This window comes from Macrosteles quadrilineatus, unplaced genomic scaffold, assembly GCF_028750875.1.
Source record: "Macrosteles quadrilineatus isolate MER2022 unplaced genomic scaffold, UCM_ALF_1.0 Scaffold_3__2_contigs__length_128488019, whole genome shotgun sequence".
Classification (NCBI taxonomy): domain Eukaryota; kingdom Metazoa; phylum Arthropoda; class Insecta; order Hemiptera; family Cicadellidae; genus Macrosteles; species Macrosteles quadrilineatus.
In genome coordinates, this window is record NW_026542596.1 from 106,742,587 (window position 1) to 106,766,674 (window position 24,088).

The 24,088-nt window shown below is 36.7% G+C and overlaps 2 protein-coding genes across 2 annotated transcripts in view; one reads left to right on the top strand and one right to left on the bottom strand.

The window, feature by feature from the left end:
• LOC128990738 (phenylalanine--tRNA ligase beta subunit) overlaps positions 1 to 1,693 on the bottom strand; it is a 32,773-nt gene extending 31,080 nt beyond the window's left edge. Inside the window, exon 1 of the mRNA XM_054413284.1 lies at positions 1,512 to 1,693. Coding sequence (XP_054269259.1) covers positions 1,512 to 1,569 — 58 coding nt within the window. The 5' untranslated portion in view covers positions 1,570 to 1,693. The remainder of the gene's footprint in view (positions 1 to 1,511) is intronic.
• Positions 1,694 to 3,642: 1,949 nt separating this feature from the next.
• Positions 3,643 to 22,942, top strand: LOC128990311 (ATP-dependent RNA helicase DDX54). Its single transcript, XM_054412641.1, has 13 exons — positions 3,643 to 3,819; positions 5,448 to 5,630; positions 6,287 to 6,454; positions 7,390 to 7,745; positions 8,508 to 8,676; positions 9,464 to 9,674; positions 10,653 to 10,876; positions 16,787 to 16,987; positions 17,922 to 18,051; positions 19,429 to 19,621; positions 20,818 to 20,971; positions 21,857 to 21,995; positions 22,721 to 22,942. The coding sequence occupies exons 2-13, from the start codon at positions 5,448 to 5,450 to the stop codon at positions 22,882 to 22,884; spliced, it is 2,292 nt and encodes a 763-aa protein (XP_054268616.1). The 5' UTR covers positions 3,643 to 3,819; the 3' UTR covers positions 22,885 to 22,942.
• The last annotated feature ends 1,146 nt before the right edge of the window (positions 22,943 to 24,088 follow it).

Here is a 24,088-nt window from a genome sequence, read left to right on the forward strand (position 1 = left end):
AAGGTACAATGTTTTTAATTTCACTTGGTTTTGGATTTTCTTACTAAACAACCTTACTTTGTAAATCAATTCAGTTACAGCGACAAATTAAATTATTTTCTGCGTTATTTTAAAAGGCGATAGCAGTGCTTTAAACATCAACCACAATTTGAAAAAGGTTTTATTATACTAATTACAACAGCTATAAAATTGAATCTGAATCTTATGAATACCGTACTTAAATCATTAGAGCTACAAAAAGATGATGTCTCTTATTGTTAACAAGTTTTGGTTCCTAATACATAATTGTTTGGTACCTAGTTACAAATTTTACCACGAGCAGTGGAACATAAATCGTCCCATATAATCCTGCATGAGCCACTAGTTAAATAGTAAAACTTACACTAAGAAAACAACTAAACTAGGCTACTTACAATTTTGTCCATACATTCACAGCACAATATTACACTTAGGGTAAATCGGGCAGACCTCTACTATCGCAAAAATTTGGAAAATTCAAATTCGCAGCGATACGGTACGCAGTGAAATTTTTAAATAGCGGCTTGCGCTAGCTGGAATAAAAGTTGGTGATTGAATTTCTTTTTGATCTTTGACAGTGATACAGGTGCTTTTATATCCCTTCAGGATATAAGCTCATTGACAAAATCAAAATTTGAACCAGCTAGCACCACAACTATTAATTAATTTTACACACGAGCAAAAGCAAACCCACAATTCGACTGTAACATATACAGATAGAATGAGAACGGGTCCTGGCTACTTGCTTCCACTTTGACTTTGCCGGCAAATCACAAGACCTAGGAATTCTGCCCCATGATTGGACGACAGCGATCAGCTGACAAATGGTTTGGCTTGGGGATTTAAACTTAAGATTGGAATTAGATCAAATTCAGCACAATGCTTTTCCGGTCATGGCCCCGAAGCTGTACAATAAGCTCCCTGACAAGGCTCCAAACGTCTTGAAGGCAATAGGATTACTTTCAAGTCTTTTAGCCTTTGGAGAGAAAAACCTTGGGTACAGTTTTTTAAGTGGGCTACGCTAATATTCATTGAAACTATCGATTCGATTAGTAAACCTTCAAGCGATTTTTTCACCATCAGCAAGTTTAGTTGGTTAGATTAGGTTATGATACCCTAGTTTAATTTTCATAACAGATATATTTTAAAATATCGATTATTAATCAATATTTTCAATTCGATAGTTTCAATCAATATTATCGTAGCCCAGTTAAGAAACTGTACCCAAAACCTTAACTTACTACAAGTCGAGCGAGTTATTCAAGGATGATTTCTTTCGGTGGCTTCATACTCCATGTCCATGCCATTTGTGGGACACTCTTGGAATTGTTTGTCCATAATCTAGTTACTGTAAATATGTATATACATTTTTTCATGCAGCTTATCCAGTATAACCTGGTCTCAAGCAAAGAAGGAGGCAACCAGGTAGACAAAATTTATAAATCTGGCAAACTGATTGGTGTATAAAAACAATAGGCTACAGGAATACTTACTATATTTTTTCCCAAGCGTTTTGAAGAGTAAATCTCTATTAACTGCAATGGTAGGCATGAGTATGAAAATATCAAACTATTAAAATAGAAAACTCGTAATAATTAGCTTATAGACTAGGTATACCAGACCTACACTTACAAACAAGTTTGAAGTTTGAGGTTAGTTTGTTTTTACAATGCAATGCAACACTACTACTGTGCAGACGACAGCTGTGTTGGAACGATAGCAGATTGCATCATATCCATCATAGACTAACAAAAATGTAAGTTGTCTAAGTATACATTGAGATCATTGATTATGGGTACAAACATATTTCTTCAGAATCCTAAATATAGTTATTGGGAACACCTGCATGGCCACCTTTAACTACAGGCCGCGGCCTTGTACAATTATTGGCAACGTTGCAAATGGTGTTGTCTAGCACCAGCAGGCCGTGGCCTAGAGTTAAAGGGGTCGTGATTCGGCCCGACCACCTCCGGGGCACGGACCATTTTTCTACCACACAGCGCGCTATACAGTAGAGTATTATACATCTGAATTACCTCCTCTTCATCGATGACCAGCCTAGGCTGGATAGATAGCGTCAAATAAAAAATAAAAACTAATTTAGATATATCTGTATATACATTTAAAACTGTGTGGTGGCGGTGGACAGTTAGTTCATCGCGCCAGCATACTTGATGAACTCCGTAGTTGAGTAGAAAGGGTTCTCAAATAAAAATTGTTTAATTTTATTTGTGAACACTTTTGTGTCAAGTTCTGTTATTTTACCAGGCAGAGCATTGTTTATCCTGACAGCTATGGCAGGGAAACTGTCTCTCGTCATAGTTAGTCTATAGCGATCTGTATTTAATTTATGGGCACTTCGGACATTATGGTCGTGCATGTCACCCCTTGTTTCATGAGAGTTCAACTTTCCTTTGACGTGCAGAAGGCAATCGATGTTCAACACTCAACTATTTCCAAAATATGGCCCCAGCTTAGCTTTACGTGGAGGGGGTTTCAAGATCGTTACAGGAACGCACTAACATGTTTTTTCCAAAGTGCCAAAATTAAACAATTTTTTGAGAAACAGTTTTTTTCACCAGAATATTTTCAATGTCAGTTTAAATTTGTTTATTTTTGGTCTGGAACTGTAGTTCCAAAGCGTCTTAACAAATCCTAGCTCTGATCCTCCAGTCTTATAGAATATGAAAGAATGGACTCAGCCACCCTGGGTTGAATATGATGGCAAATAAGATAAATAAATAAGAATTTTGTACTATTAAATAAATTACCGTAATGTAAATTGTGAAAAGACACTTTAAGAAGTGATTAGTATAAAATATTTGCTGATTTTTGTTTCTAAATGACCTTCTGTTTAAATGAAACGAATGATTATGTTTATTGTCGTTAATAGGCCTTCTACCACGGGCACCTTTTTTTGGGTGGCCGTGCCTACAATCTGTGACATTATAATAATCCGATCGCGCTCATATTTACACAGAATACAGTACAAAATTAGCTTAACCCATGTGATTTTTTTAACCCGGCTAAACCGGGTTGGTCCCAGGGATATGCTAATTATAGGATTATGTTTTGTCGCCCGTTGTATCAGATCAACACGCCCTCAACTCATAGTCTTTGTAATAAATAATCATTTGGTCAATTACAATAATTATCGTATCCTACCATAAAATATCGTATATATGGTAGACCTGACTGAAGCGAGCAGCTGATGCCATTCCCACAATGCAACATTCTCTTCATATAAGCTATGCCCCAAAATCAGGATTATAAGGTATGACTCAAAATCAGGATTATAAGCTATAGAACAGAATCGGAATTATAAGCTGCGCCACTATTTGACCATTATAAGTTGTGAAACTGAAAATGTGTCATACCTTATAACGTTTTAGAGAAATTGTGGCATAGCTTATAATTTTTCGTGAAAGTGTGGCATAGCTTATAACTGATTATAAGCTATGCCACATTTTCAACATTATAAGCTATGGAACAAATTCACGATTATAAGCTATGACACCCCACGCTGTGGCCTACTACAAAGTTCATGACAATCGTCAAAAGAAAAACAAAACAATCAAGATGGCTCTGCCAACTAGAATAACATGTCAAGCAAACATAACCTCAAAAATATCCTTTACACTACTATATAAACAAAAACTAACCTCAACCTCAAGCGCCTCAAGTAACAGAAACAGATAACTTACCATTCTCATGTAATCTTAGTTTTATTCCAGTCTTGTTGTCGCCTTTTATAAAATATATTTATTGATTGGATGTTAATCGAGCCCTAATCTAGTAACCGTAAGTTTTTGTGAATCTGATTATAGGCTAGTTCAAGGTATATTCATTTTAAAGTTCATTGGATTTTATATAGATAAGTAAACTGATGTAGTTTGCTTGTTTATGAACATATTTTGATCAAATTTGGATTTTCATTTGTTACTTACTAAACTATTAACATTTTACAAAGAAAATAATAAACCACTTTAACCCTTCCTGTTGCAGAAAACCTAAGCAGCCTCCTAAGTAGGCCTATTCGTTAAGCTAATTCTATTTAAATGGGTAATAAATGTGATATTTTTAAGGAGACATTTAAGTGTGAAACCAATCAGGCAAATGGAAATTCGCTTAGTCTGCAGGTTTGCTGCAGCGGGGGTATTTTGAAAACTGGGATAGGCCTAGTTCATGCTGTCTTAAGCGCATCAGGCTAGCAGGTGTTTCTTAAATATGGTACAGTTATTAATAATGTTTGTAAGAGGATCTAGCCTACAATGATGTCTATGGTGGCTTTTATTAAAGAGCAGCAAGGCACAAAATACATCCTGGTTATTTGAGCTTTTGAACCCTCACACGTATCTTTTGGACTCATATTTTTCCAATGACAGGCTACAGACGGTTGAAATATCCAGGAGTGAGGCAATTGGGTTAGTCTGCAAAACATGTGGATTAGTCATACCCTCATCAGCTTTTTCATAAAAAAAAATATTGAAGTCATCAGGGAAACCTGCAGTTATCATCGTCCTAGGAGTTCTGCGGCTAAGCTATTTACAACGTCCCATCTCGCCTTAAATGTAACTTATTGGATGCCTCTTATATTTCCAAAGCGTCATTTTTTTTCTTTTAGTATGAAGAACATATGGTAGATACAGTTTCTTAGTTTAAATTTACAAAGTATAAAGTCTTTCCTTCTGCTGAGGAACAGTGGACGTATTAAAGTCTGTTAGTCAGTGCGATTAGGAGGGTGGTTTTTTCCTAACATAAGGAGGAATATGTAGAGATATGAATGTAAAGTTTACCTTGTAAGATATAACACTACCATGTGCTTTCCCGGTGGTATAATTTGCCCCCCCCCCTCAATTTTATTGATCAATTGCTGCCACTGGGGATATTTTGTCTGTTCCTGACTGTTCTAAGATTTGTCGGTTTTAAGATTTATTATTTCAACAATAGGGTTTGGCCTTCATTACTCTGAGTGGGAGTGTTTGATCAAATCTTTCCATAAATATGTCAATCAAATATTAACAGCTCCCTCAAGATCAGAATTAGCATCAGCATTTTGAACGACAAAACAATGTATGCAGTAATTTACTTCATAATAGAGGCATTTTGTTATCGGTGGTAATTTTCAGAAACATAGCCTACATTGTAGGCTATACTAAGCAGCCTTATTTGAGTGGCAGTTTATTAGTACCACTTCTGCACTAAAGGCTAGTTAGCCAAAAATGAGTTACCTAATGTTCAATTTCTGTTTCCAGTCCCTGTAGTTGATGTTTGTTGGCCTAGCTAAGGAGTCGAGGAACGCTTGCTCACATTTTATCTGGTAGTGAAGCGACAGCTTGTAGTTGCAGAGTAGACTAGAGAATAGTTTCTCTTCTCTGGATTTGGTTGCATGATGGTTAAATACATATTACAGTTAGCTTTTTTCATAGATGTTCCCGAATCCAACAACCGATCAGGTCATCGGATTTGATGAAGATGTCGAAGAGGAAACAGGACCTAAAAAGGCTTCTACAAAAAAAATGGGTGGATTTTATCGACTTAATCTACATCCATCTGTTCTAAAAGGTGTTCTAAAGCGAGGATACAAAACACCTACGCCAATTCAAAGAAAGGTAGGTAACAGATTAAAGGCATCTGGGAATGTTCTCCACTACTAATTAACACAAAGCCTAAAGACTAAAATAAGGTGCTGCAGGCAAAAAAAATAATTTTTGAACTAGGTCTCTTAAAGTTATTTAAACATGTTTTAATTATACTCCCTTAGTACCATACGTAGTAACATGTAGGATTAAACTCCATTTACTTTGAAATGCTTAACAGACAAATTGTTGATTATAACTTTTCAAAACAGAAACAACATGAAATTGGTTTAAAAAATTCATAATAACCCTCCTGTAGCCTACAAAATGGTATTTAAAAAAACAGCCTTTTGAAAGATTAATCATGGGACATAATTTATCGATTGGCTGTGCTGCTATTTTACAAAAGCTTCAAATGTCTGTAAAAGTCTTTACTAAAGCTAACACTGATAAAAGTTGGATGAACTGGAAACAAATTCAACCAATGTTTGCTTTTTAGTAGAGGAATAAGAGTAAGATGAACTATCGCAAAAAGGAAGAGCACCATCATGTCAGAGTAGTGTGAAAACATTTATGGCAGCAAAGTGAACAAAGAAGTCACTACAGTTTTTTATCAGTTGAAATTGCTTCCCTCTAGCAATTTAATACCGTCAACCAGCAAATTAATTCAATAAAACTATGACTTTCAGACAATTCCACTCATCATGGAAGGTAGGGATGTGGTGGCTATGGCTCGAACTGGCAGCGGAAAGACAGCAAGTTTTCTGATTCCGCTCTTTGAGAGAATTTTGGCCAAACCCAGTAAACATTCTATCAAAGCACTTATTTTATCTCCAACAAGAGAACTCGCATTACAGGTAGGCCTACACAATTTTGAATCAAATTTTAACTATTTAGTTCATTTAGCGTATTTGACAAATGGAAAAAGCCACTTTATAAATTTCCTATTTACTGAAAATTTTACAGACAAAGATATGTTTCAAAATCGTAACAAAAAGCAATATTACAAATCTCACATTGTCCCACCTTTGACCCTTCCTTCACTCTAATGCCACAATGCAGTAAATTTCATACAAAATCGGAATTAAAAGCTTTGATGGTCACTATCTACAAACTAGGTCTTTTGAGTACAGCTCAGAAACTTATTTGTAAGTGGTGACATTTTGACCTTATTGCAGACAACCATTTCAGCAGATCACTGGAATAGGTGCTACTACTGTATGACTACTACTTAATAGGTGCTACTGTATGACTACTACTTAATAGGTGCTACTGTATGACTATTACATAGTAGGTGGTACGACTGAGTATCGACTGTAGACTCCTGTTCCAGTGAACCGCTCTGAAGGTGGCTGTCTGCAACAAGGCGAAAATGTCGGCACCTAGTAACACCTGTCACTGATCAAATACAGATTGAAACACATATTGTTACAATCCTTGAAACTAAATAATTTACTATCAATATAGGGTACAAAACATTACGATAATGATCTAATGATATTGGAAAATTTTCATAATAGTATAAGGGTTTTGCAGCAGCCATAAGAAAAAAAAAATCATAAATTATTGATGTTATAGTAGCATCTAAGATGTTCAGGAATAAAAGAATCAGTGATGGCTTTATAATTTTATCTCGCAAGATGCAAAATAAAAGTCAAAACTTAAACCATCTAACTGTTTTCCATTCGTACCACTGACACACGCAAAATTGTATATTTAAAAATCTTAATAAAACCTACACAACAATAGTTCCTGTTTGTAAATATCTAATCCCAGTTTTCCATGATTGCAGACAATGAAGTTTGTCAAAGATCTGGGAAGGTTTTGTGGAGTGAAAGCCGCTGCAGTGTTGGGTGGAGACTCTATGGACTGTCAGTTCTCAGTGGTACACAGCAAGCCGGACGTGGTCGTAGCCACTCCCGGTCGCTTCCTCCACCTCTGCGTCGAGATGGACCTGAAGCTTACGGAAGTGGAGTACGTTGTGTTTGACGAGGCAGATAGGCTCTTCGAGATGGGCTTTGGAGAACAGCTCAAGGAGATTATACACCGCCTCCCTGAGAGTCGGCAGACTCTACTGTTCTCAGCCACACTCCCCAAAGTACTCGTAGAGTTTGCTCGAGCTGGTTTGACCGATCCGGTTTTGTTGAGGTATGCACACAAAATGATCTTATCCAAGTGTTAGTTAATCAATTTTGTGATGTGTTTTAAAGTCTAAGGCAATTTTGTTTGGAAGATTTTCTAACAGTCAGTTATATCTTATGTTCCAGGTTGTGCAACATTTGTCAATGTCAAAAAATATTTTGTGTTTGCAATACAAAATTTGCCCAACAAACAACATATGAAACAAGTAAAATTGAACTCAACTTAAAAAAGGTGTATTACCAGGAAATAACTGAAATTATCATTAATTACATTAAAATTGTTATTACGAAATTAAAGTTAAGTTCTTGAAATATTTACAATTGTGCATCAATATTCATTTTTATAATGAGATTATGTCGTTCTTGAAAATCTAGGAACATCTTTGTTCAAGCTGTACTTGTAATATATAATAGGGATTTTTCAACAAAAGACATGCACTGGCTAGTGATAACCTCTTATACAGTTGGAGGTCAAATCTGTTACTTACTATACCCCATTTGTCCGCTGTTGTGACAGTTGTTAAAACTTGTTTTTTAAGCACATAAAAAAATGGATGACGCAAAGCAGTTATTGATTTGCTAATAATAGAGCCTAGACCTTGCAAATGTTTTTCATATCATAAGTCCTATAATGATCGATTATTAAAAAGAACTATGAATTTATTTTCTCATTTAACCCAGAAAGAGTTTAGTTTTTACTTATTCAGAATGATTTCCACTCATGTTCGCACTGTAAGATCTAGAATTATAACAATTATTAATTTTACAGATTGGATGTAGAAAGTAAACTACCCGAGACGTTGGCGTTGTCGTTTGTGTCGTGTCGGTCAGATGAGAAGCCTGCGGCTTTACTCACTCTACTTGACCATGTGATCGCACCAGATAGCCAAGTGGCAATCTTTGTCGCTACAAAGCATCATGTTGAATATATACATATGGTTGGTGTTTTATTTTGATACTATTAACTAGCTCTAAATAAGTGATCAAAGGCAAAAATTAGTTTTTTCTAGATTTTGGTTAAGGCTGGATCTTTTTCCATGTAGGCTTTGTTCAAAGCTTATGTCATACAACCATTTGTCTAACAATAAGACAGAAATATGTTAAATATAAATCTTTCATCAATGGAAATATGTAAAATAAAATCCTCCAAAAATTCCAGTGGCACTAGTGGGCACTGTCTTTCCCCTCTGGGCACCCCTGCCTTTTAATACAGTATATTATAAACATTAATATTAGTGATGGAGGATTCTAAATCCTATTACAATTTCAAAAACAACACAATTATAGAATTTACTGAGAAAAGAGAATCAATTCACATTAATATTTATGAGCATCACAATCAACTACAGGAGAATTTAATGCCTTGTCCAATCCCTACAATCACAACATCCCTTTCTTGCAACTGTCATAAAATTGCAAGATTTCTGTCCCAAAATAATCATGAATAACAAATATAAACCATTTTTGAATATTTGCGATTTTTCACAATTCTATTCATGTTCATTTACACTTACTGCCTTGAAACATACACACAAGTTGAGGTAACGTGGGAAATCCATCTCAGATCAAGCCGATCAAATATCAAATATAAATCTTAAGATTTGTAAGACATCTCCCTAATTCATTTTAAATTAAAACAGTAATAATTATATATGATTGTAGCTTTAAAATATTTTGAATCCCCCTTTCAAACACTAATACTAACTAACTTAATGTTTTGGTCAGCTGCTGGACCAGGCTGGGGTGCCTAACACGTTTGTCTACTCAGACCTGGACCCGTCGGCTCGTAAGATCAACACAGCCAAGTTCCAGACAGGCAAGGTGAAGGCACTCATAGTCACCGATGTCGCGGCTCGAGGTCTCGATATTCCCTCTCTGGACGCCGTCATCAACTACAACTTTCCAGCCAAGGCCAAGCTGTTTGTCCACAGAGTTGGTTAGTTGTTTTGATTTAGTTGGTCTCACCTTAAAATTTGAAGGTTTGATTACAATTAATAACTCAATAATCCTTTATTCAACCAAAGTATCAAAAACAGATTTGCATTGGTCATGTCAAACAAAATACATCTTTACGTCTAAAAATTGAAATCAAACAATTGTTCTTAAATCAAACAAGATTAATGAATCACAAGCCTCCTCAAACTTAACTAAACCCATCATCGACACATTCACGGAAACTGTAGCAACTCTTGGCCAGGAGTAAAATCAATTCTGAACTCTGATGCCACTTAGCATTGGACCAGATTAGCTGTGTCATAGTTATAGACAAGCCTTTCAAGGTGGAAGTTGGATAGTAACAAGACCAGAGTTTGGACCATCACCTTACCAAAAACTGTAAAAATGCTAATTACGTAGACACAAGTAAACACGTAAACACAAGTAATGATGACATACTGAAACAAATTTTAGGTTTCAATCAGCATGGGAAGACTCTTTATTAAAAGGGAAAAATCTAGATATCTTTTTATCAAAGCTAATTTTTAGTCTTTACTGTAGCCTACAGTAATTTTATCGATCAGATAAAATCTTTGGCTCATAAATTAATTTTCAAAGTTGAGGTGTGCTGTAATTTCGGACTTCCCTGCAGAAGGGAAGAGTTTGATCCCCGTCATCATATCCAACAAGATTTGAGGGTTTAGGTCCGCATTCTTTTTAAGCCTCTGTGATTCTAATGTACAAAATGACACAGGCGTATAGAAACTAAATATTATATTTATATTTCAAATATCCAATGTTTTAGGAGCCAGTTACTCGCAGCAATGGCAGGACACTATGATCTAATTTTAACTCACTATTGCTACTAGCTCAGAATTATTGGCGTGTTTGTAACCTAGAGGTTAGCATCTCAGACTTGATTGTGAGATTGACAGATTCAATCCCTTGCATAAACTAAATTAATTCTTTGAACATACAGGCAGGTGTGCCAGAGCTGGTAGAGCAGGGACTGCTCACTCTCTAGTGGCCGGGGATGAGCTATGCTACTTGTTGGACCTGTGTCTGTTCCTGGGCCGCAGCCTCAGTTGTGTAGGGTCTGATGACTCGGCTGCTGCGCCTGACGCCCTCGGACGCATCCCTCAACACCTGCTGGACGAGCAACTCAGCAAGATCATACTGTGGCACGACAACAACTCTGCTCTGGTCAGTACATCTATTATATGTTGTTTATGCTTACTTGCTTGGTAAAAAATATGTATTGTTGTGTAAATTATGTAAGAAGGATTGGCTATAAGTAACTTATGGGTCTGCGGTGCACAGAAAAAGTAGCTATGATACGGCTCTGACCTAATCGGTTCGGTACAGCATTTTCCCAGTTATTGTGCTATTTGGAACATAGAATAAAGTAAGGCTACGAGTTGTGTTAAGTTATCAAGTAAAATTGTTCCTTCTCAAATAAACATGTTCTGTTCCTAAAAATACCCAACCTAATTTTACAACCACTTTATGATGACTGACTTATCTTAGTAGGTAATAAAATAGGTAAAGCAATTATCCTCACTGTTTATCTTTCTTGACACGATCATGTTAGGAGTTAACGGTTTTGATAATGTGTTGATTTGTTTTGTGTTAATAATTGTTGATAGAAAACCATGAATGTAGGATAGGCTTACTAATTTATCCATCTTTAAAGTAATGTCAATGTATCAAAATTAAAAATAATGGCTTAGAATAGGATCCTGAAAAGAAAACTGCAAAAAATACTGATTACAGTGTACCGATGTAATGTAACGTACAGAACCCTATTACCTTAAACATTCTGTACCCCAGACCCCTTATAAAGTAACCGAGATTTATATGGGGAGAATGAACACAGAACGGAACAGCGGATAATTGACAGAGTATTATAGCATCTAAACTGCACTCACCGGTATTCATTCCAAGACTGAGATCGTCTCCTTTCTTCCGTTGGTCTCTCCTTTGACCTCTTTGACCTCTATTTAAATCGTAACGTCTTGTTGTGGCTTTTGGTTTAACAATCACTAGGCCTACCGTATATACTATATTATTAATGAAATAAAACTTTTACTTCTTGACACATAAAATAATATGAACACTTCTTTTACTTTATAACATTCCCTCCCAACTTAAATAACAAACTAAAATAAAAAATCTTCCTGGGAGGGTATCAAATCTTCAAATTATAAATCTAGTTTTTTTGGCTCTCGCCGCTCTCTTTGCGAACGACGGACCGGTAAAACTTTTGGACTATTCGGTAGGCCTAACTCCTGAGTCTTGATGGGTGAACTTTGAGGTGTTTCTTGTGTTACCACTGGAGTGGTGTCCTTGATGGGAGAATTATTCTTACTTCTTCTTAACTCCTCTTAAGGGGTACTGATCAATTTTTCTGGGGTGTTTCTCAGTGTCGCTTTTTCATACTCATTAGCAGGTAAGACAACAATATCCTCTTCTGAGTTACAGTAATTTGCCCGCAGGTGATCCGCATGGACAAACCTACTACGACCTTCCGTTTTTACCAGATAAGTCACATTACTGATAATTTTGGTCACTACTCCAGGTAGCCAGTTTAGTTCTTCTTGCCGTACACTTTTAACAAACACCTTTTGGCCTACTTGAAATGATCTCTCAGATCCTCTATGTTTATTGGCAGCAGTTTCAATCTTCACTTGTTTCGCCTCACAATCCGTTGCCAAGTGTGGCTTCAAAAGACTAAGCCGAGTTCTGGGCTTGAAATTAAAGATAAGTTCTGCTGGAGTCAACCCAGTTGCCGTATGAGGGGTATTGCGGTAAGCAAATAGGAAGCTATCAATACGATGTTGCAAAGTGCGCTTTGATTGTTGATTTTCGTCCTGTAGCAACTGTCTCAAAAATGCACCTTTAGTAGTTTGCACTGCCCTCTCCGCCAAACCATTTGATGCAGGGTGGTATGGGGGTGTGACTACATGTAGGATCCCATTACTTTTAAGAAAATCATTAAATTCCCTGGAAGTAAGCTGTGGACCTCCATCGCTTACCAAGGTGCTAGGTAAGCCTAGCGTGGCAAAACATGATCGAAGTTTTTCAATGGTTTTAGCTGAAGTCGTGGTCTGCATATGAAAAACTTCTAACCATTTTGAGTAGCTGTCTACTACTATAAGAAACTCTTGTCCTTTGAATGAGGCGAAGTCTATATGAATACGTTGCCAACAATGCTTAGGCCACGCCCAATGCTGTAAAGGGACTAGTGGAGTTGTGTTACGGGTAGATTGACAGATCTTACATTCCTTGACAGTTTCTTCTATGTTTTGGTCTAACTTGGGCCACCAAACATAACTACGAGCTAAGCTCTTCATTCTAGATTCCCCAGGATGTTCCTGATGTAGCAAGTTCAAGATTTCTTTGCGGAATGGACTTGGAATAATTACTCTCCTCCCCCACAAAACACAATTCCGTTCAACTGAAATTTCTGCCCTTCTAAGGAAATAGGGTCTAAGTGTATCATCCATATGACTAGGCCAACCATGAAGTGCAAAATCAAGGATTTTTGACAAAATTGGGTCATTAACTGTAGCTAGGCTAATCTCTTTATGAGTTACAGGCAACTCATCATCACTTGAAAAGAACGCTACGCAGTGTTCAGGGCCAGGCTTAACATGTTCACATGGAAGTCGACTAAGTGCATCGGCATGACACATGTCCGAACCTTTGCGATAAGTTAGGTCGTAACTATAAGCTGACAAAATCAGCGCCCATCGCTGTACTCTAGCAGCTGCCAAAGTTGGAATACATTTGTTAGGTCCTAATAAAAATGTCAATGGACGATGATCAGTTGCTAACAGAAAGTGTTTGCCATATAAGAATGTGTGGAATTTTTTTACCACGAAGACTAAAGCCAACGCTTCTTTTTCAATTTGGGAATACTTGACTTCATGTACCGTTAAAGTTCTCGATGTGAATGCAACAGGGCGCTCTGATCCATCGGCCAATCGATGAGACAACAATCCACCAATTCCATAGGGGCTAGCATCTGCTGTAACTATGATTTCAAGATCGGGGTTGAAGGGCATCAACACTCGATTAGTAAGTAACATTTCCTTACTTTGTACAAACGAATTTTCACATAGGTTGGTCCAGTCCCACTTTACATCTTTGTTCAGTAGATTGTACAAAGGGTGAAGCAGAGTTGAGAGGTTAGGTAAAAATCTGCCATAATAATTGATTAGGCCTAAATACGAGCGCAGCTGTGTCAAATTGGTCGGTCGAGGCGCCTTTTTGATAGCCTCGGTCAGTTCATCACTAGGTTCTATTTTGTCTGGGCTCAACTTGTGGCCTAGGAAAGTTATGCTTTCTGTAAAAAACTCACTTTTTTTAGCATTGATCCTCACTCCATACTGCTGAAATCTAGACAACACTGCCTCTACACACTTGTATAAACCACTATACGTTTGACCAATCAACAAAATGTCATCTAAATAACAGTACACATTTTTAAGACCATGCAAAATTTTATCCATGACGGACTGAAAAATCGCACCTGCGCTTGTGATACCGAACGGCAGTTTCCGGTAGCGAAAAAGTCCCCTTGTAGTGTTGATAGTTAACAGTTCCTGTGCTGTTTCATTTACACATAGTTGGTTGTACGCTGCTGTCAAGTCTATTTTACAAAACATTTTAGCTCCAGATATATTAGAAAAAATCTCTTCCGGCAAGGGTAGCGGATAATGGTCAGTTCTCAGACAAGGATTGATTGTTGTTTTGAAATCCCCACATACTCGAACTGTACTGTCACTCTTAGGTACTATTACTATGGGAGATGCCCAATTTGTTTTAGTCACAGGGTATATAACTTCATTTTCAACTAGCCTATCTAGTTCTTTATCGAGTTTTTCTTTAAGAGCAAATGGTACATTGCGTGCCTTGCAAAAGATAGGTTGAGAATTTTCCTTAAGAGTTAAGTCAACTTTAATGTCTTTAACTGTCCCAATACCAGCTTGAAAAACATCGGCAAACTTAGTCTTCAAGTCCTTAAGTCCTATTGTAGTAATTGGAAAGTTCCTACCTTCAATTCCGTTGACTGAACATACTTCTTGATTTTCCCGGCTCTGAGCAATCTTTTCCCAGTCGAGCCTGATTTTCTCTAACCAATTCCGTCCCATCAGTATGGGTTGCGTACTAGATCCTTTTATAACTACCATCGGCAGTGAATGGCTTCTCCCCTCCGTTGTGACATCAGCCTGAAACTCACCCAAAACATCAATCTTTTGCCCAGTATAAGTCTTAAGACTGACCTGGCTCTTCCTCAGTTCTGGTAGGTTATCCTGAAAATTATTAACATATGCATTTTCCGGCATCACGGACACTACAGCACCTGTATCTATCGTCATACGTACAGATTTACCATTTATGCACATCTCAACTTCATAACTGTTCGATATAGGCCTAGATCTATCACTGTCAGAATAGGCTATGGTAAACAGCTCCAAATCTTCCGAAGATTCATGCACTTCATCTTGGTTATTCATTTGACTACCATCATGGTCGCAATAATTCACTTTACCCTTAGAATTGTGTTTGTGCTGAGTTTTACGACACACCTTTGCTAAATGACCCTTTACCCCACAACTATTGCAGGTATACTCCTTATACGGACAAGGTTTTTCATCATGGTTCATTCCACAACGGTAACAACCACTAGGTCTTGACCATTGAGAGGCCCTATAACTAGACCTAACCCCACTACTGCTAGGCCTAGGTTTAGAATTCTTAACATAATTAATGCCTGAAAAACTCTCAGGATGTAGCGCTCTCACATTACTACAAGCATTTTCTAGTACTAAAGCTAGACTCAAAGCCTTATCAAAGGTGAGAGAATCCCCCTCGGCCAACAAGCGACTTTGAATGTCACTGGACCTCAATCCACAAAGAAACCTATCTCTCAAGGCTGAGTTTAAGAACTCGCCATAATCACAGGAGGAGGCTAGCTTTTTAAGTTGAATTGCAAATTCATTTACATTTTCCCCCTCCTTCTGCACCCTCTTATTAAAAACGAACCTCTCATAGGCTGTATTCTTCTTAGGTAGAAAGTACTCAGACAAAGCCTTTACAATTTCATTATAAGTTTTCTCACTAGGTTTGGAAGGTAAAAGCAAATTTTTCAGTGTTGCATACAACTCAGGACCCATGAGAGAGATAAATAGGGATACTTTAGCCTCATCCTTAACTTCATTGACTTTGAAAAAATGCCCTAGCCTTTCAACGTAATTCTCAAAAGTTTCCACTTCTTTATTAAATTCTTGGATTTTACCAATTATTTGCTTCGACATTTTCGATAATATTCCCCAAAATTGCAGTTCAGAATAGCTATTATGCTAAAACTTACAATTTTCGAAGTTGTGCGACAACGTGGTGTTGCATACTTTCCTGTCGTAGCCAAGGCCTACTCAGGTTAACTCTCAGTTTAACCCTAAACTTCCAGATATTTCCAAAAATATCTTCCAAAATATAAAGTTCTTGGTTTAATTAAATCAATTCCTTGAATTTCCGAGCTGAAAACCCTAAAAACTTCGCTAAACGCACAAATTTCAACAAAACTTTTCAAGTCTGTACAAAACACTTTGGCCTCGTCGCCATTAAAGTAACCGAGATTTATATGGGGAGAATGAACACAGAACGGAACAGCGGATAATTGACAGAGTATTATAGCATCTAAACTGCACTCACCGGTATTCATTCCAAGACTGAGATCGTCTCCTTTCTTCCGTTGGTCTCTCCTTTGACCTCTTTGACCTCTATTTAAATCGTAACGTCTTGTTGTGGCTTTTGGTTTAACAATCACTAGGCCTACCGTATATACTATATTATTAATGAAATAAAACTTTTACTTCTTGACACATAAAATAATATGAACACTTCTTTTACTTTATAACACCTTATTCCATCAGTATACAACACAAACTGATGCAGTAAAAAGTGTACACACATTGTCAATATTGACAACAACTTCCTGACCACCATTGTACCTAAATACACTCTTCCCAACTCAAACTTGGTTAAAAAATACTGTCAGTGAAAGTTAAATATTTTCCCATTCACGTAAGCCTATGATATGTCCAGGCAGGACAGAGGCGTGTGAGTGAGAACGCATACAAGCAGTACCTGCGGTCGAGGCCAGGCGCTTCAGTAGACAGTGTGAGAAGAGTCAAGGAGTTACCTACAGCGACCCTCGGGGCTCATCCCGCGTTTGTCTCCATCTCTAAACCTCTACTGGACCGAGCCTCCATGCTTGTACAGATGAAGAATTATAAACCGCAAGGGGTAAGTGATTTTAGGTATTAATAGTGTCAAATGTCAAACTGAAGGCACTTGTGTTGTAAACATTCTTCGTATAAATGTGAGAGTTCAACGGTGTCCAAGTGTTTTATGTCCAAAGCTAAAAACAAAATGCAATGATTGTCAATGTTAGTGAAGTGAAATATTACTTAAACCTCATGGAACAATTAATTGAAACACAGGAGATTATTTTTTAAAATGTCAGGCCAAAAGTCCAATATTAAAATGGTTATAATATTACCTGTTTCCGTCTGTGATCCTATATTTGTTGTATAGAGCAACCGGTTTCAAGGTTATAACCTCATATTCAGGCTCTTGTTGTCACTCTTGCTAGATCGTTGAGTTTTACAAACACACAAAAGCACTAACATTTAAATAAATAAACACAAGACATTTACAGACGAAGACGATTAACATAAATTCGGGAACTAGTTCCACACACGACGCGGCACGGACAAATGTTTTGTCATAGATCTTAGTAGGGGATTTTGCAGAATCAGACACATATTAACCTACTTGTAGAGATTGTTGTAAATTGTGCTTCAGACTTTTTGCCTGAGATGTAAGACTTATGAAACTAGGTGGCCAATATTTGACGAGTTGTGACTCTAGGTAATGTGCTCTGTGATGTTCACACTCCACTTGGAATATAATCTCTGGCAAATTTGACTTGCACTTTATAACCATTGTCACAGCCATTTCATTAGACCGAATAAAAAACAGAAACCCCCGTCTTATTTTCAATAATTTTCTAATTCCAAACATATACATAGTTCATACATTCTTTAGGCATTTCCCTACAAAGGGAATATTGTGACTAAGATGCATTTTATAACTAGTTATGTTATACCACACAATAAACATTTTAATTAATGGAATGTTCATTTATTGTACTGTAATTATTTATTTATGTTTACAGACAGTTTTTGAATTTGGCCAAAGCTCTCATGTGCAGTCCTACAATGTGATGAAAACAAAACGTACCAAGGACAGTGAGAAAATATACAGGTTCAAACAGAAGTTGAAGCAGGACAATGTAATGTGTGAAGGTAACTATCTCAGACTACAGCAGAATAGAATATTGTGTTAGTTGTACTGAAAATGCAGACCGAGTAAGTTGATGATTTAAAAATTAGTTTCAGTGCTTCTAATATTACAGTATTCTATAATGTAATGAGTGTACGTACACTTGTTATGTGCAAAAGCCAAACCTTGAATTTTGAATCCACCTTAATGTCAAAATACTCCCGCCACAGCAAACCTGTCGACTAAGCGAATTTTCATTTGTCTGAATTGGTTTTCAATTAAATCTATTAACTTAACATTGGGTTTAACAAGTACCTAGGTTTGATGCTACAAGGAAACTAATAAAGTTTATTTTTCAGTAAAATATTAATAGCTTAATATAAAATAAATAAATTTGCCAAGTTTGATAACAAATATCCATAAACAAGCAAACTACAACATTTTACAATATTCTCCTTAAGAATAACATGGGAATTGTAAATTTACAATTTTTTGAATTTTCTATGTTACTAATAACCGTACAAAAACACTTTGATATACTACGTAAATTATTTGTTTTTTTAAGTTCTTTTAAAAGGTCTGGAGAAAAAGATAAATTTTGTGTTTTAATGGTAAAAAATGAAAAAAAACCCATTTTTACTCACATAAAACCCCCTGTTAAACTCTGTTACCATGGTCCGATCATGCTGGATCGCGAATTCATTCAAGTTTATCCTGTCTTACACCTACAAACCAAATTTTATCAAAATCGGACAAAAATTACTTAAGATATCGTCTTCAAAGACATATATACAAATTTGAACGAATAGTGTTTTTGGCCTCTGGGGACATCAAAATGAAAAAGTAAATCGGTCCCGGGCCTAGGTATTACCATGAGACCTACGGTAATAGCTACTTACCTTTAGGGAAATTTGCTAAAAAGATGCAAATTTCAGATTCCATGGGCTGGACTTGAGAAGTGAATCGAAAATCACATATTTAGTTACACTCACAGCCAATATGCCATCACAACCTGTATGTTTGTTCAAGGCAGTCAAAGAAACGGGAGCTGAAATAAGATGTACAAGTCACAACAATTTCGAGATTTTTAGAATACAATTTTTACAATATTATCACGATTGCGGGAAATGGTAACGTGGCTGGATCATTGATGTCGCAATCGTGGGTGATAATCATAATGTTGCTGCTATTCTAGCAGGAACAGATTTGATAAATAAATGATAAGTCGTAAAGTTGTTTCAAAATTAGATCAAGTTTACTTAAATTAGAAATTCCAGATTTTAAACTCAAATCTCAAGGAATTGGATTTGAGATTTGAAATCCCTGGATTAGACCGTACCTCTAATACAACATTAAATATTAATCAATAAAGGCAAAATCTCAATATTATTTCATTTAAGGCGAAGAGAAGAAGTTGGAGTTGGAGTCCAGCAGTGTGGCAGACATCAGCCGCACATTCAGTAGAGTGATCCTGCCAGCCAAGCGTAGAGAGGCCCGAGCCTTGTCAGGGGGAGGCAAGAGGGTGAAAGTGGGGGGAGTGGACACCGAGAACTTTATCCCTTACAAACCTGCTGACTCTCACAGTGAACAAGGGTCAGTTACAGAAATTATCGTTAAAAAATAAATTAACAATAACAGTTTACATTCTCCATTCATACTTGGCTTAAAATACCTACTTTGTATGGTCGCCATTTCATTGAAAAGTATAGAAGTAAAGTCTTTCGAGCAGCCAGTCTGTAAGTTTTATTTTTGAAAGTGAATGAATTATTCTGCTGTTGTCCAATGCCAACCACCTGATTGCCCGCTTTTGTTGGATGAGAATGTGCTCTAGGTTGAATGCAGTGGACCCGCCCCCCCCCCCCCCCCACAGACCTCTATGCTATATCTCAGGTGAGATTCAAAAAGACCTAAATAGACTACCTTCGCTGCATCTGTTCCTGTTATTTGTTTTATCCTTCTGCTTGGAAATCTTCAGCTGAGCTGGAAAACTCCTTGAGAGAGTGATTTTTTTATTATGTCTGTCAGAGGGCCTACCAGTTCTTCTTTGCAGAGTTTCGCAAATTTTGCTATTTCATCAGTGCCTGTTGAGGTTTTTCATGGAAGGAATCGTGAAAGGAGGGATACACTGAGGGATACCTGAGAAAGGAAGGATACACAACTAACTCACCTGAATAAAGAAGTCCCAGGAGGTCAATAGAACACATACAAAGTACATATTAAACTGATAAAGGGACTTCTTCAGAGGTCTAGAATGTATGACAGGCTTGCCAAAACTTAACTTGTATACACTAAAAATTATAAACTGTATGTACACGATTGATTTTTCTGGAATTGAATATATATATAGAATAATTGAGTACATACAGTTTATAATTTTTAGTGTATACGAGTTAAGTGTTGGCAAGCCTGTCAGACATTTAAAACAGTGTTAGAACTGTAACTGCCATTCTACCTTCTAAGCCTCTGAAAGGGGCGAAATATCAGTTTAATGTGTACTTTTTATGTGTTCTATTGCCTGGGACTACTTTATTCAGGTGAGTTAGTTGTGTATCCTTACTTTCTCCTCAATAATTATTCCACAGCCAAGTTGCTTTTTCCCCTTTTAAAAAAACTAACATTTATGAGTCATATGAACTCAGACAATGAGTAATATACTATAAAATGGTATTACTCATTTTATAGCAAGTGATATTAACTATGAAAACTGCATCAACACGTTGTGAATGCTTTAGACCGATAAAGCTTATTTGACAATTAGATTGTTCTTTAATTTGATCCTTTTTTGCCAGATTGGCAGTAGAGAACTTCCAACAGACAGCTGATAGAGCCATGTTGGACCTGACTGGAGACACAGACAGAGCTCTGCGGCAGGGAGGCCAGCGTGCCAAGATGGTGTGGGACAAGAAACGCAAGAGGATGGTTGGAGTGGAAACTAACAGCAAGGTATGTATCAAATATTTCAAAACATAATTCCCACAATGTGTTTAGTTGAACAATACATTTACTATTACATCCTTATCGTCTAGTGATACATTGAGTGTCATCTGGTTCTTGACCTGTTCAATAATAAATAAAAAATTAATAATGTTGTATCAAACAATAATTTGTAAGTTTCCATTTAACCCTTTAAACTCAAAGAGAAGATTTAGAACTGTTCTCACATTAGTTTTTTGTGTAATAAAATTTTAGACAAAGATAATAGCAAAATAACCTTACTTCCACCCACATACAGCTATCAATGGGAGTAAAACCGTAGACAAAAAGAATTAAATATAGACTGTCAGCTGTGCTGCGGTTACCATGGTTACCATACGTTACGGCGTTAGTGTGTAGTGTAACTACACGGCGCTCTGCGGTCTACGCCAGAACCTATGGTAACCGCAGCACAGCTGACTATATTTAAATCTTTTTGTCTATGGTAAAACTAAACAAAAACAGTTGAAAGATACCTAACATACACTGCAATCTGGGACTCGTTTAGAACTATTACTCAGGCTTTTGGTTGATCAAAGTTTTTAGAGCAGTTGTCATACAGAAGATAGCACTGTGTTCACCTGTCTGTGAGAGAGCTGGGTGGAAGTTGATAAGAAGGGTGGATTCATCAGGCACAATCACACTTTCTGCTACTTTTCGTTATCCTTTATGCATGTCCATCGAGAACTTGTGTTAAAATAATTTTGACCATTGTCATCATGAGATGACGGTAAATGGTGATAAAAATAGGTAAAATTTACACCAGGATTATTGCATTGAGTTAAACCTACAGCCCCATGTTTAGCAAGGACATGTATTACTTATTGTTTTGGATATTGACTTATCTGTTGTTAGGCTGGCAAGATCAAGTCAGAGTCAGGCACATGGATACCGGCCTCTTACAAGAGTGGCCGCTACAAGGCCTGGGTAGAGAAGAACAAGGCTGGAGAGGAGCAGAGCGATGATGACGACAATGACAAGGACAAGGCTGCCAGTGAGTGTTTTGTGGACTATTTTTGTAACTTATATTTCTGTGCAGATGGCCAAAGGATTAATCTAGCCAAGATTTTTTTATTTTAAGGATGCATATAGATTAGGTTTTCTACGACACCGACACACCTGGGAATGAGTGTTAAATGAATTTAATGAAAGCTTTATTACTGACTGATCAGCTGGTTCCTTGGCCAGGATCATTTGTTGGAAGCATAACGGTCAATGACATATCTGGGTCCAGTGTCAAACCATTAAAAAGATTTGGATCTTTCTCAGGATCAATTTAGCAACCTTGAATTGTAGAACCATAGACAGTACCTGTCTGATTTTCTTAAAAATTGTATATGTAGGTATAGGCCTAAACAATATTTCTAGAAGTTTTTTTACATTTTGAAATATAACTTATAAAGGCCGTTAACACCACTAAGCCATGGATATTTATAGGCCTATCAAAAACATCTAAATTAGAATAAATTTTGAAGGATTTACCCCAAACAAAATGGCACCCTTTCTCCCTCTAAATCTCTGTAAAAATAGCAGATCAGAATTTATCGGTCGAAACATGACAAATGTTTTACAAAACTAATAAAAATGCAAATTAACTAATAAAAATTGCCGAACAATTGAATATTATCATAGGCAAAGGAGTAGTGTATAGTTTTATAAAAGTAGTTAATGAAAGTGTGATTAAAAATGGTGTTGTTACCTTTTCTGTTATGTTTTTAGAATTGAAAACTACCCCCAACACCCGCTGGGGCAGACACAACATCAAAGCACAGCAGAAAGAAAAGTTTAAATTGAAAAACGCTGACCAGATCCTCAAGCAGAGAATGATAGCTGAGAAGAACAGAAAAAGGAATTCAAAAAAGAAGTCTAAGAAAAGAAAGTAAAATAAAAACGTTTTAATTTTGCATTTAATTGTGTTGTTTTATTGAATAAACCTACCGAGGAATGAATCAGCGGCCTAATTATATTTAAAATATCAACTTACAATAACATTGAATAAAAAGATACATATTTTTCTCAGGTTTATACCGGTATACTTCTGATAATTGAGAGCAAAATCTGAGATCAAGATTTCCCAGTCTGGAGAAAACCTAATAGTTATTTGAGCAACTAGTGAGCAAAGGGAGCAATTGACTCACTCGAGAGAAATACTTACTCACGAGCCGTAGGCGAGTGAGGAATGGTTTCTCTCGAGTGAGTCAATTGCACTTTGCACTCGAGTTGCACATTATATTTTTCCTACAGTTACCATAAAACAAATAAATTGGTAAAGAAACTTAACATATTTTTACACAGAAGTGAACTTTTAATATGCCATTTAATGATCGTCTGCAAGATGGTGGATTTGCTGGGTTGTTAGTTTCTGTGCTCCGAGTGATAAACTTACCTGTATGTCATTTCCAAGAAGTGGTTCCTTAATACTTCGTTTCTGGTGAGCGGTCTAACCTCAAAGTCAAATTGATAATATCTATTGCTGTTTTATTCTACTAATTTATCTACTGAATAAGAATTATATGGGCTGTAATTCAACTCTTCTACAAGTTTATGCACGATAATATTACTTTCAACTTTCAACATTTATGGAACATTTAGTTTTATATTTTTTTTGTAGCAAATACTAGAACAAACAACCTGACAGTTGCAGATGACTCCAAGCTTCTTCTGTCAGTGTCCACTGCCTTCATTATCGCTTCGCCACTGAGTAACCTGATCAATGCCCACTATGGTTCAGCCGTACTATATCTAATGTAATAACCAAATGTAGTCAAGAATCTTAGCAAAGCACTTAAACTGCTACGTAGTGGAAATTTTTATCAATAAAAACCATAGCTTAATAATATTGCATCACCAGGGATTAAAATCAATACGAATTTATATTATACACAATGTCTTCTCCTGAAGTTTGCCCAGTCTGTGTGATTATTGTTTCTAAGGATGAGAAGGGAATCCAATGTGATGGACCGTGCGACAGATGGTTTCACGCCTCATGCACTAGTCTGTCGCAAGCTGAATATACAAAGCTTTCAAAGGATAGTAGTCGCAAATGGTCTTGTGGGCGTGATGACTGTGTTAACAGCTCTAAACAGC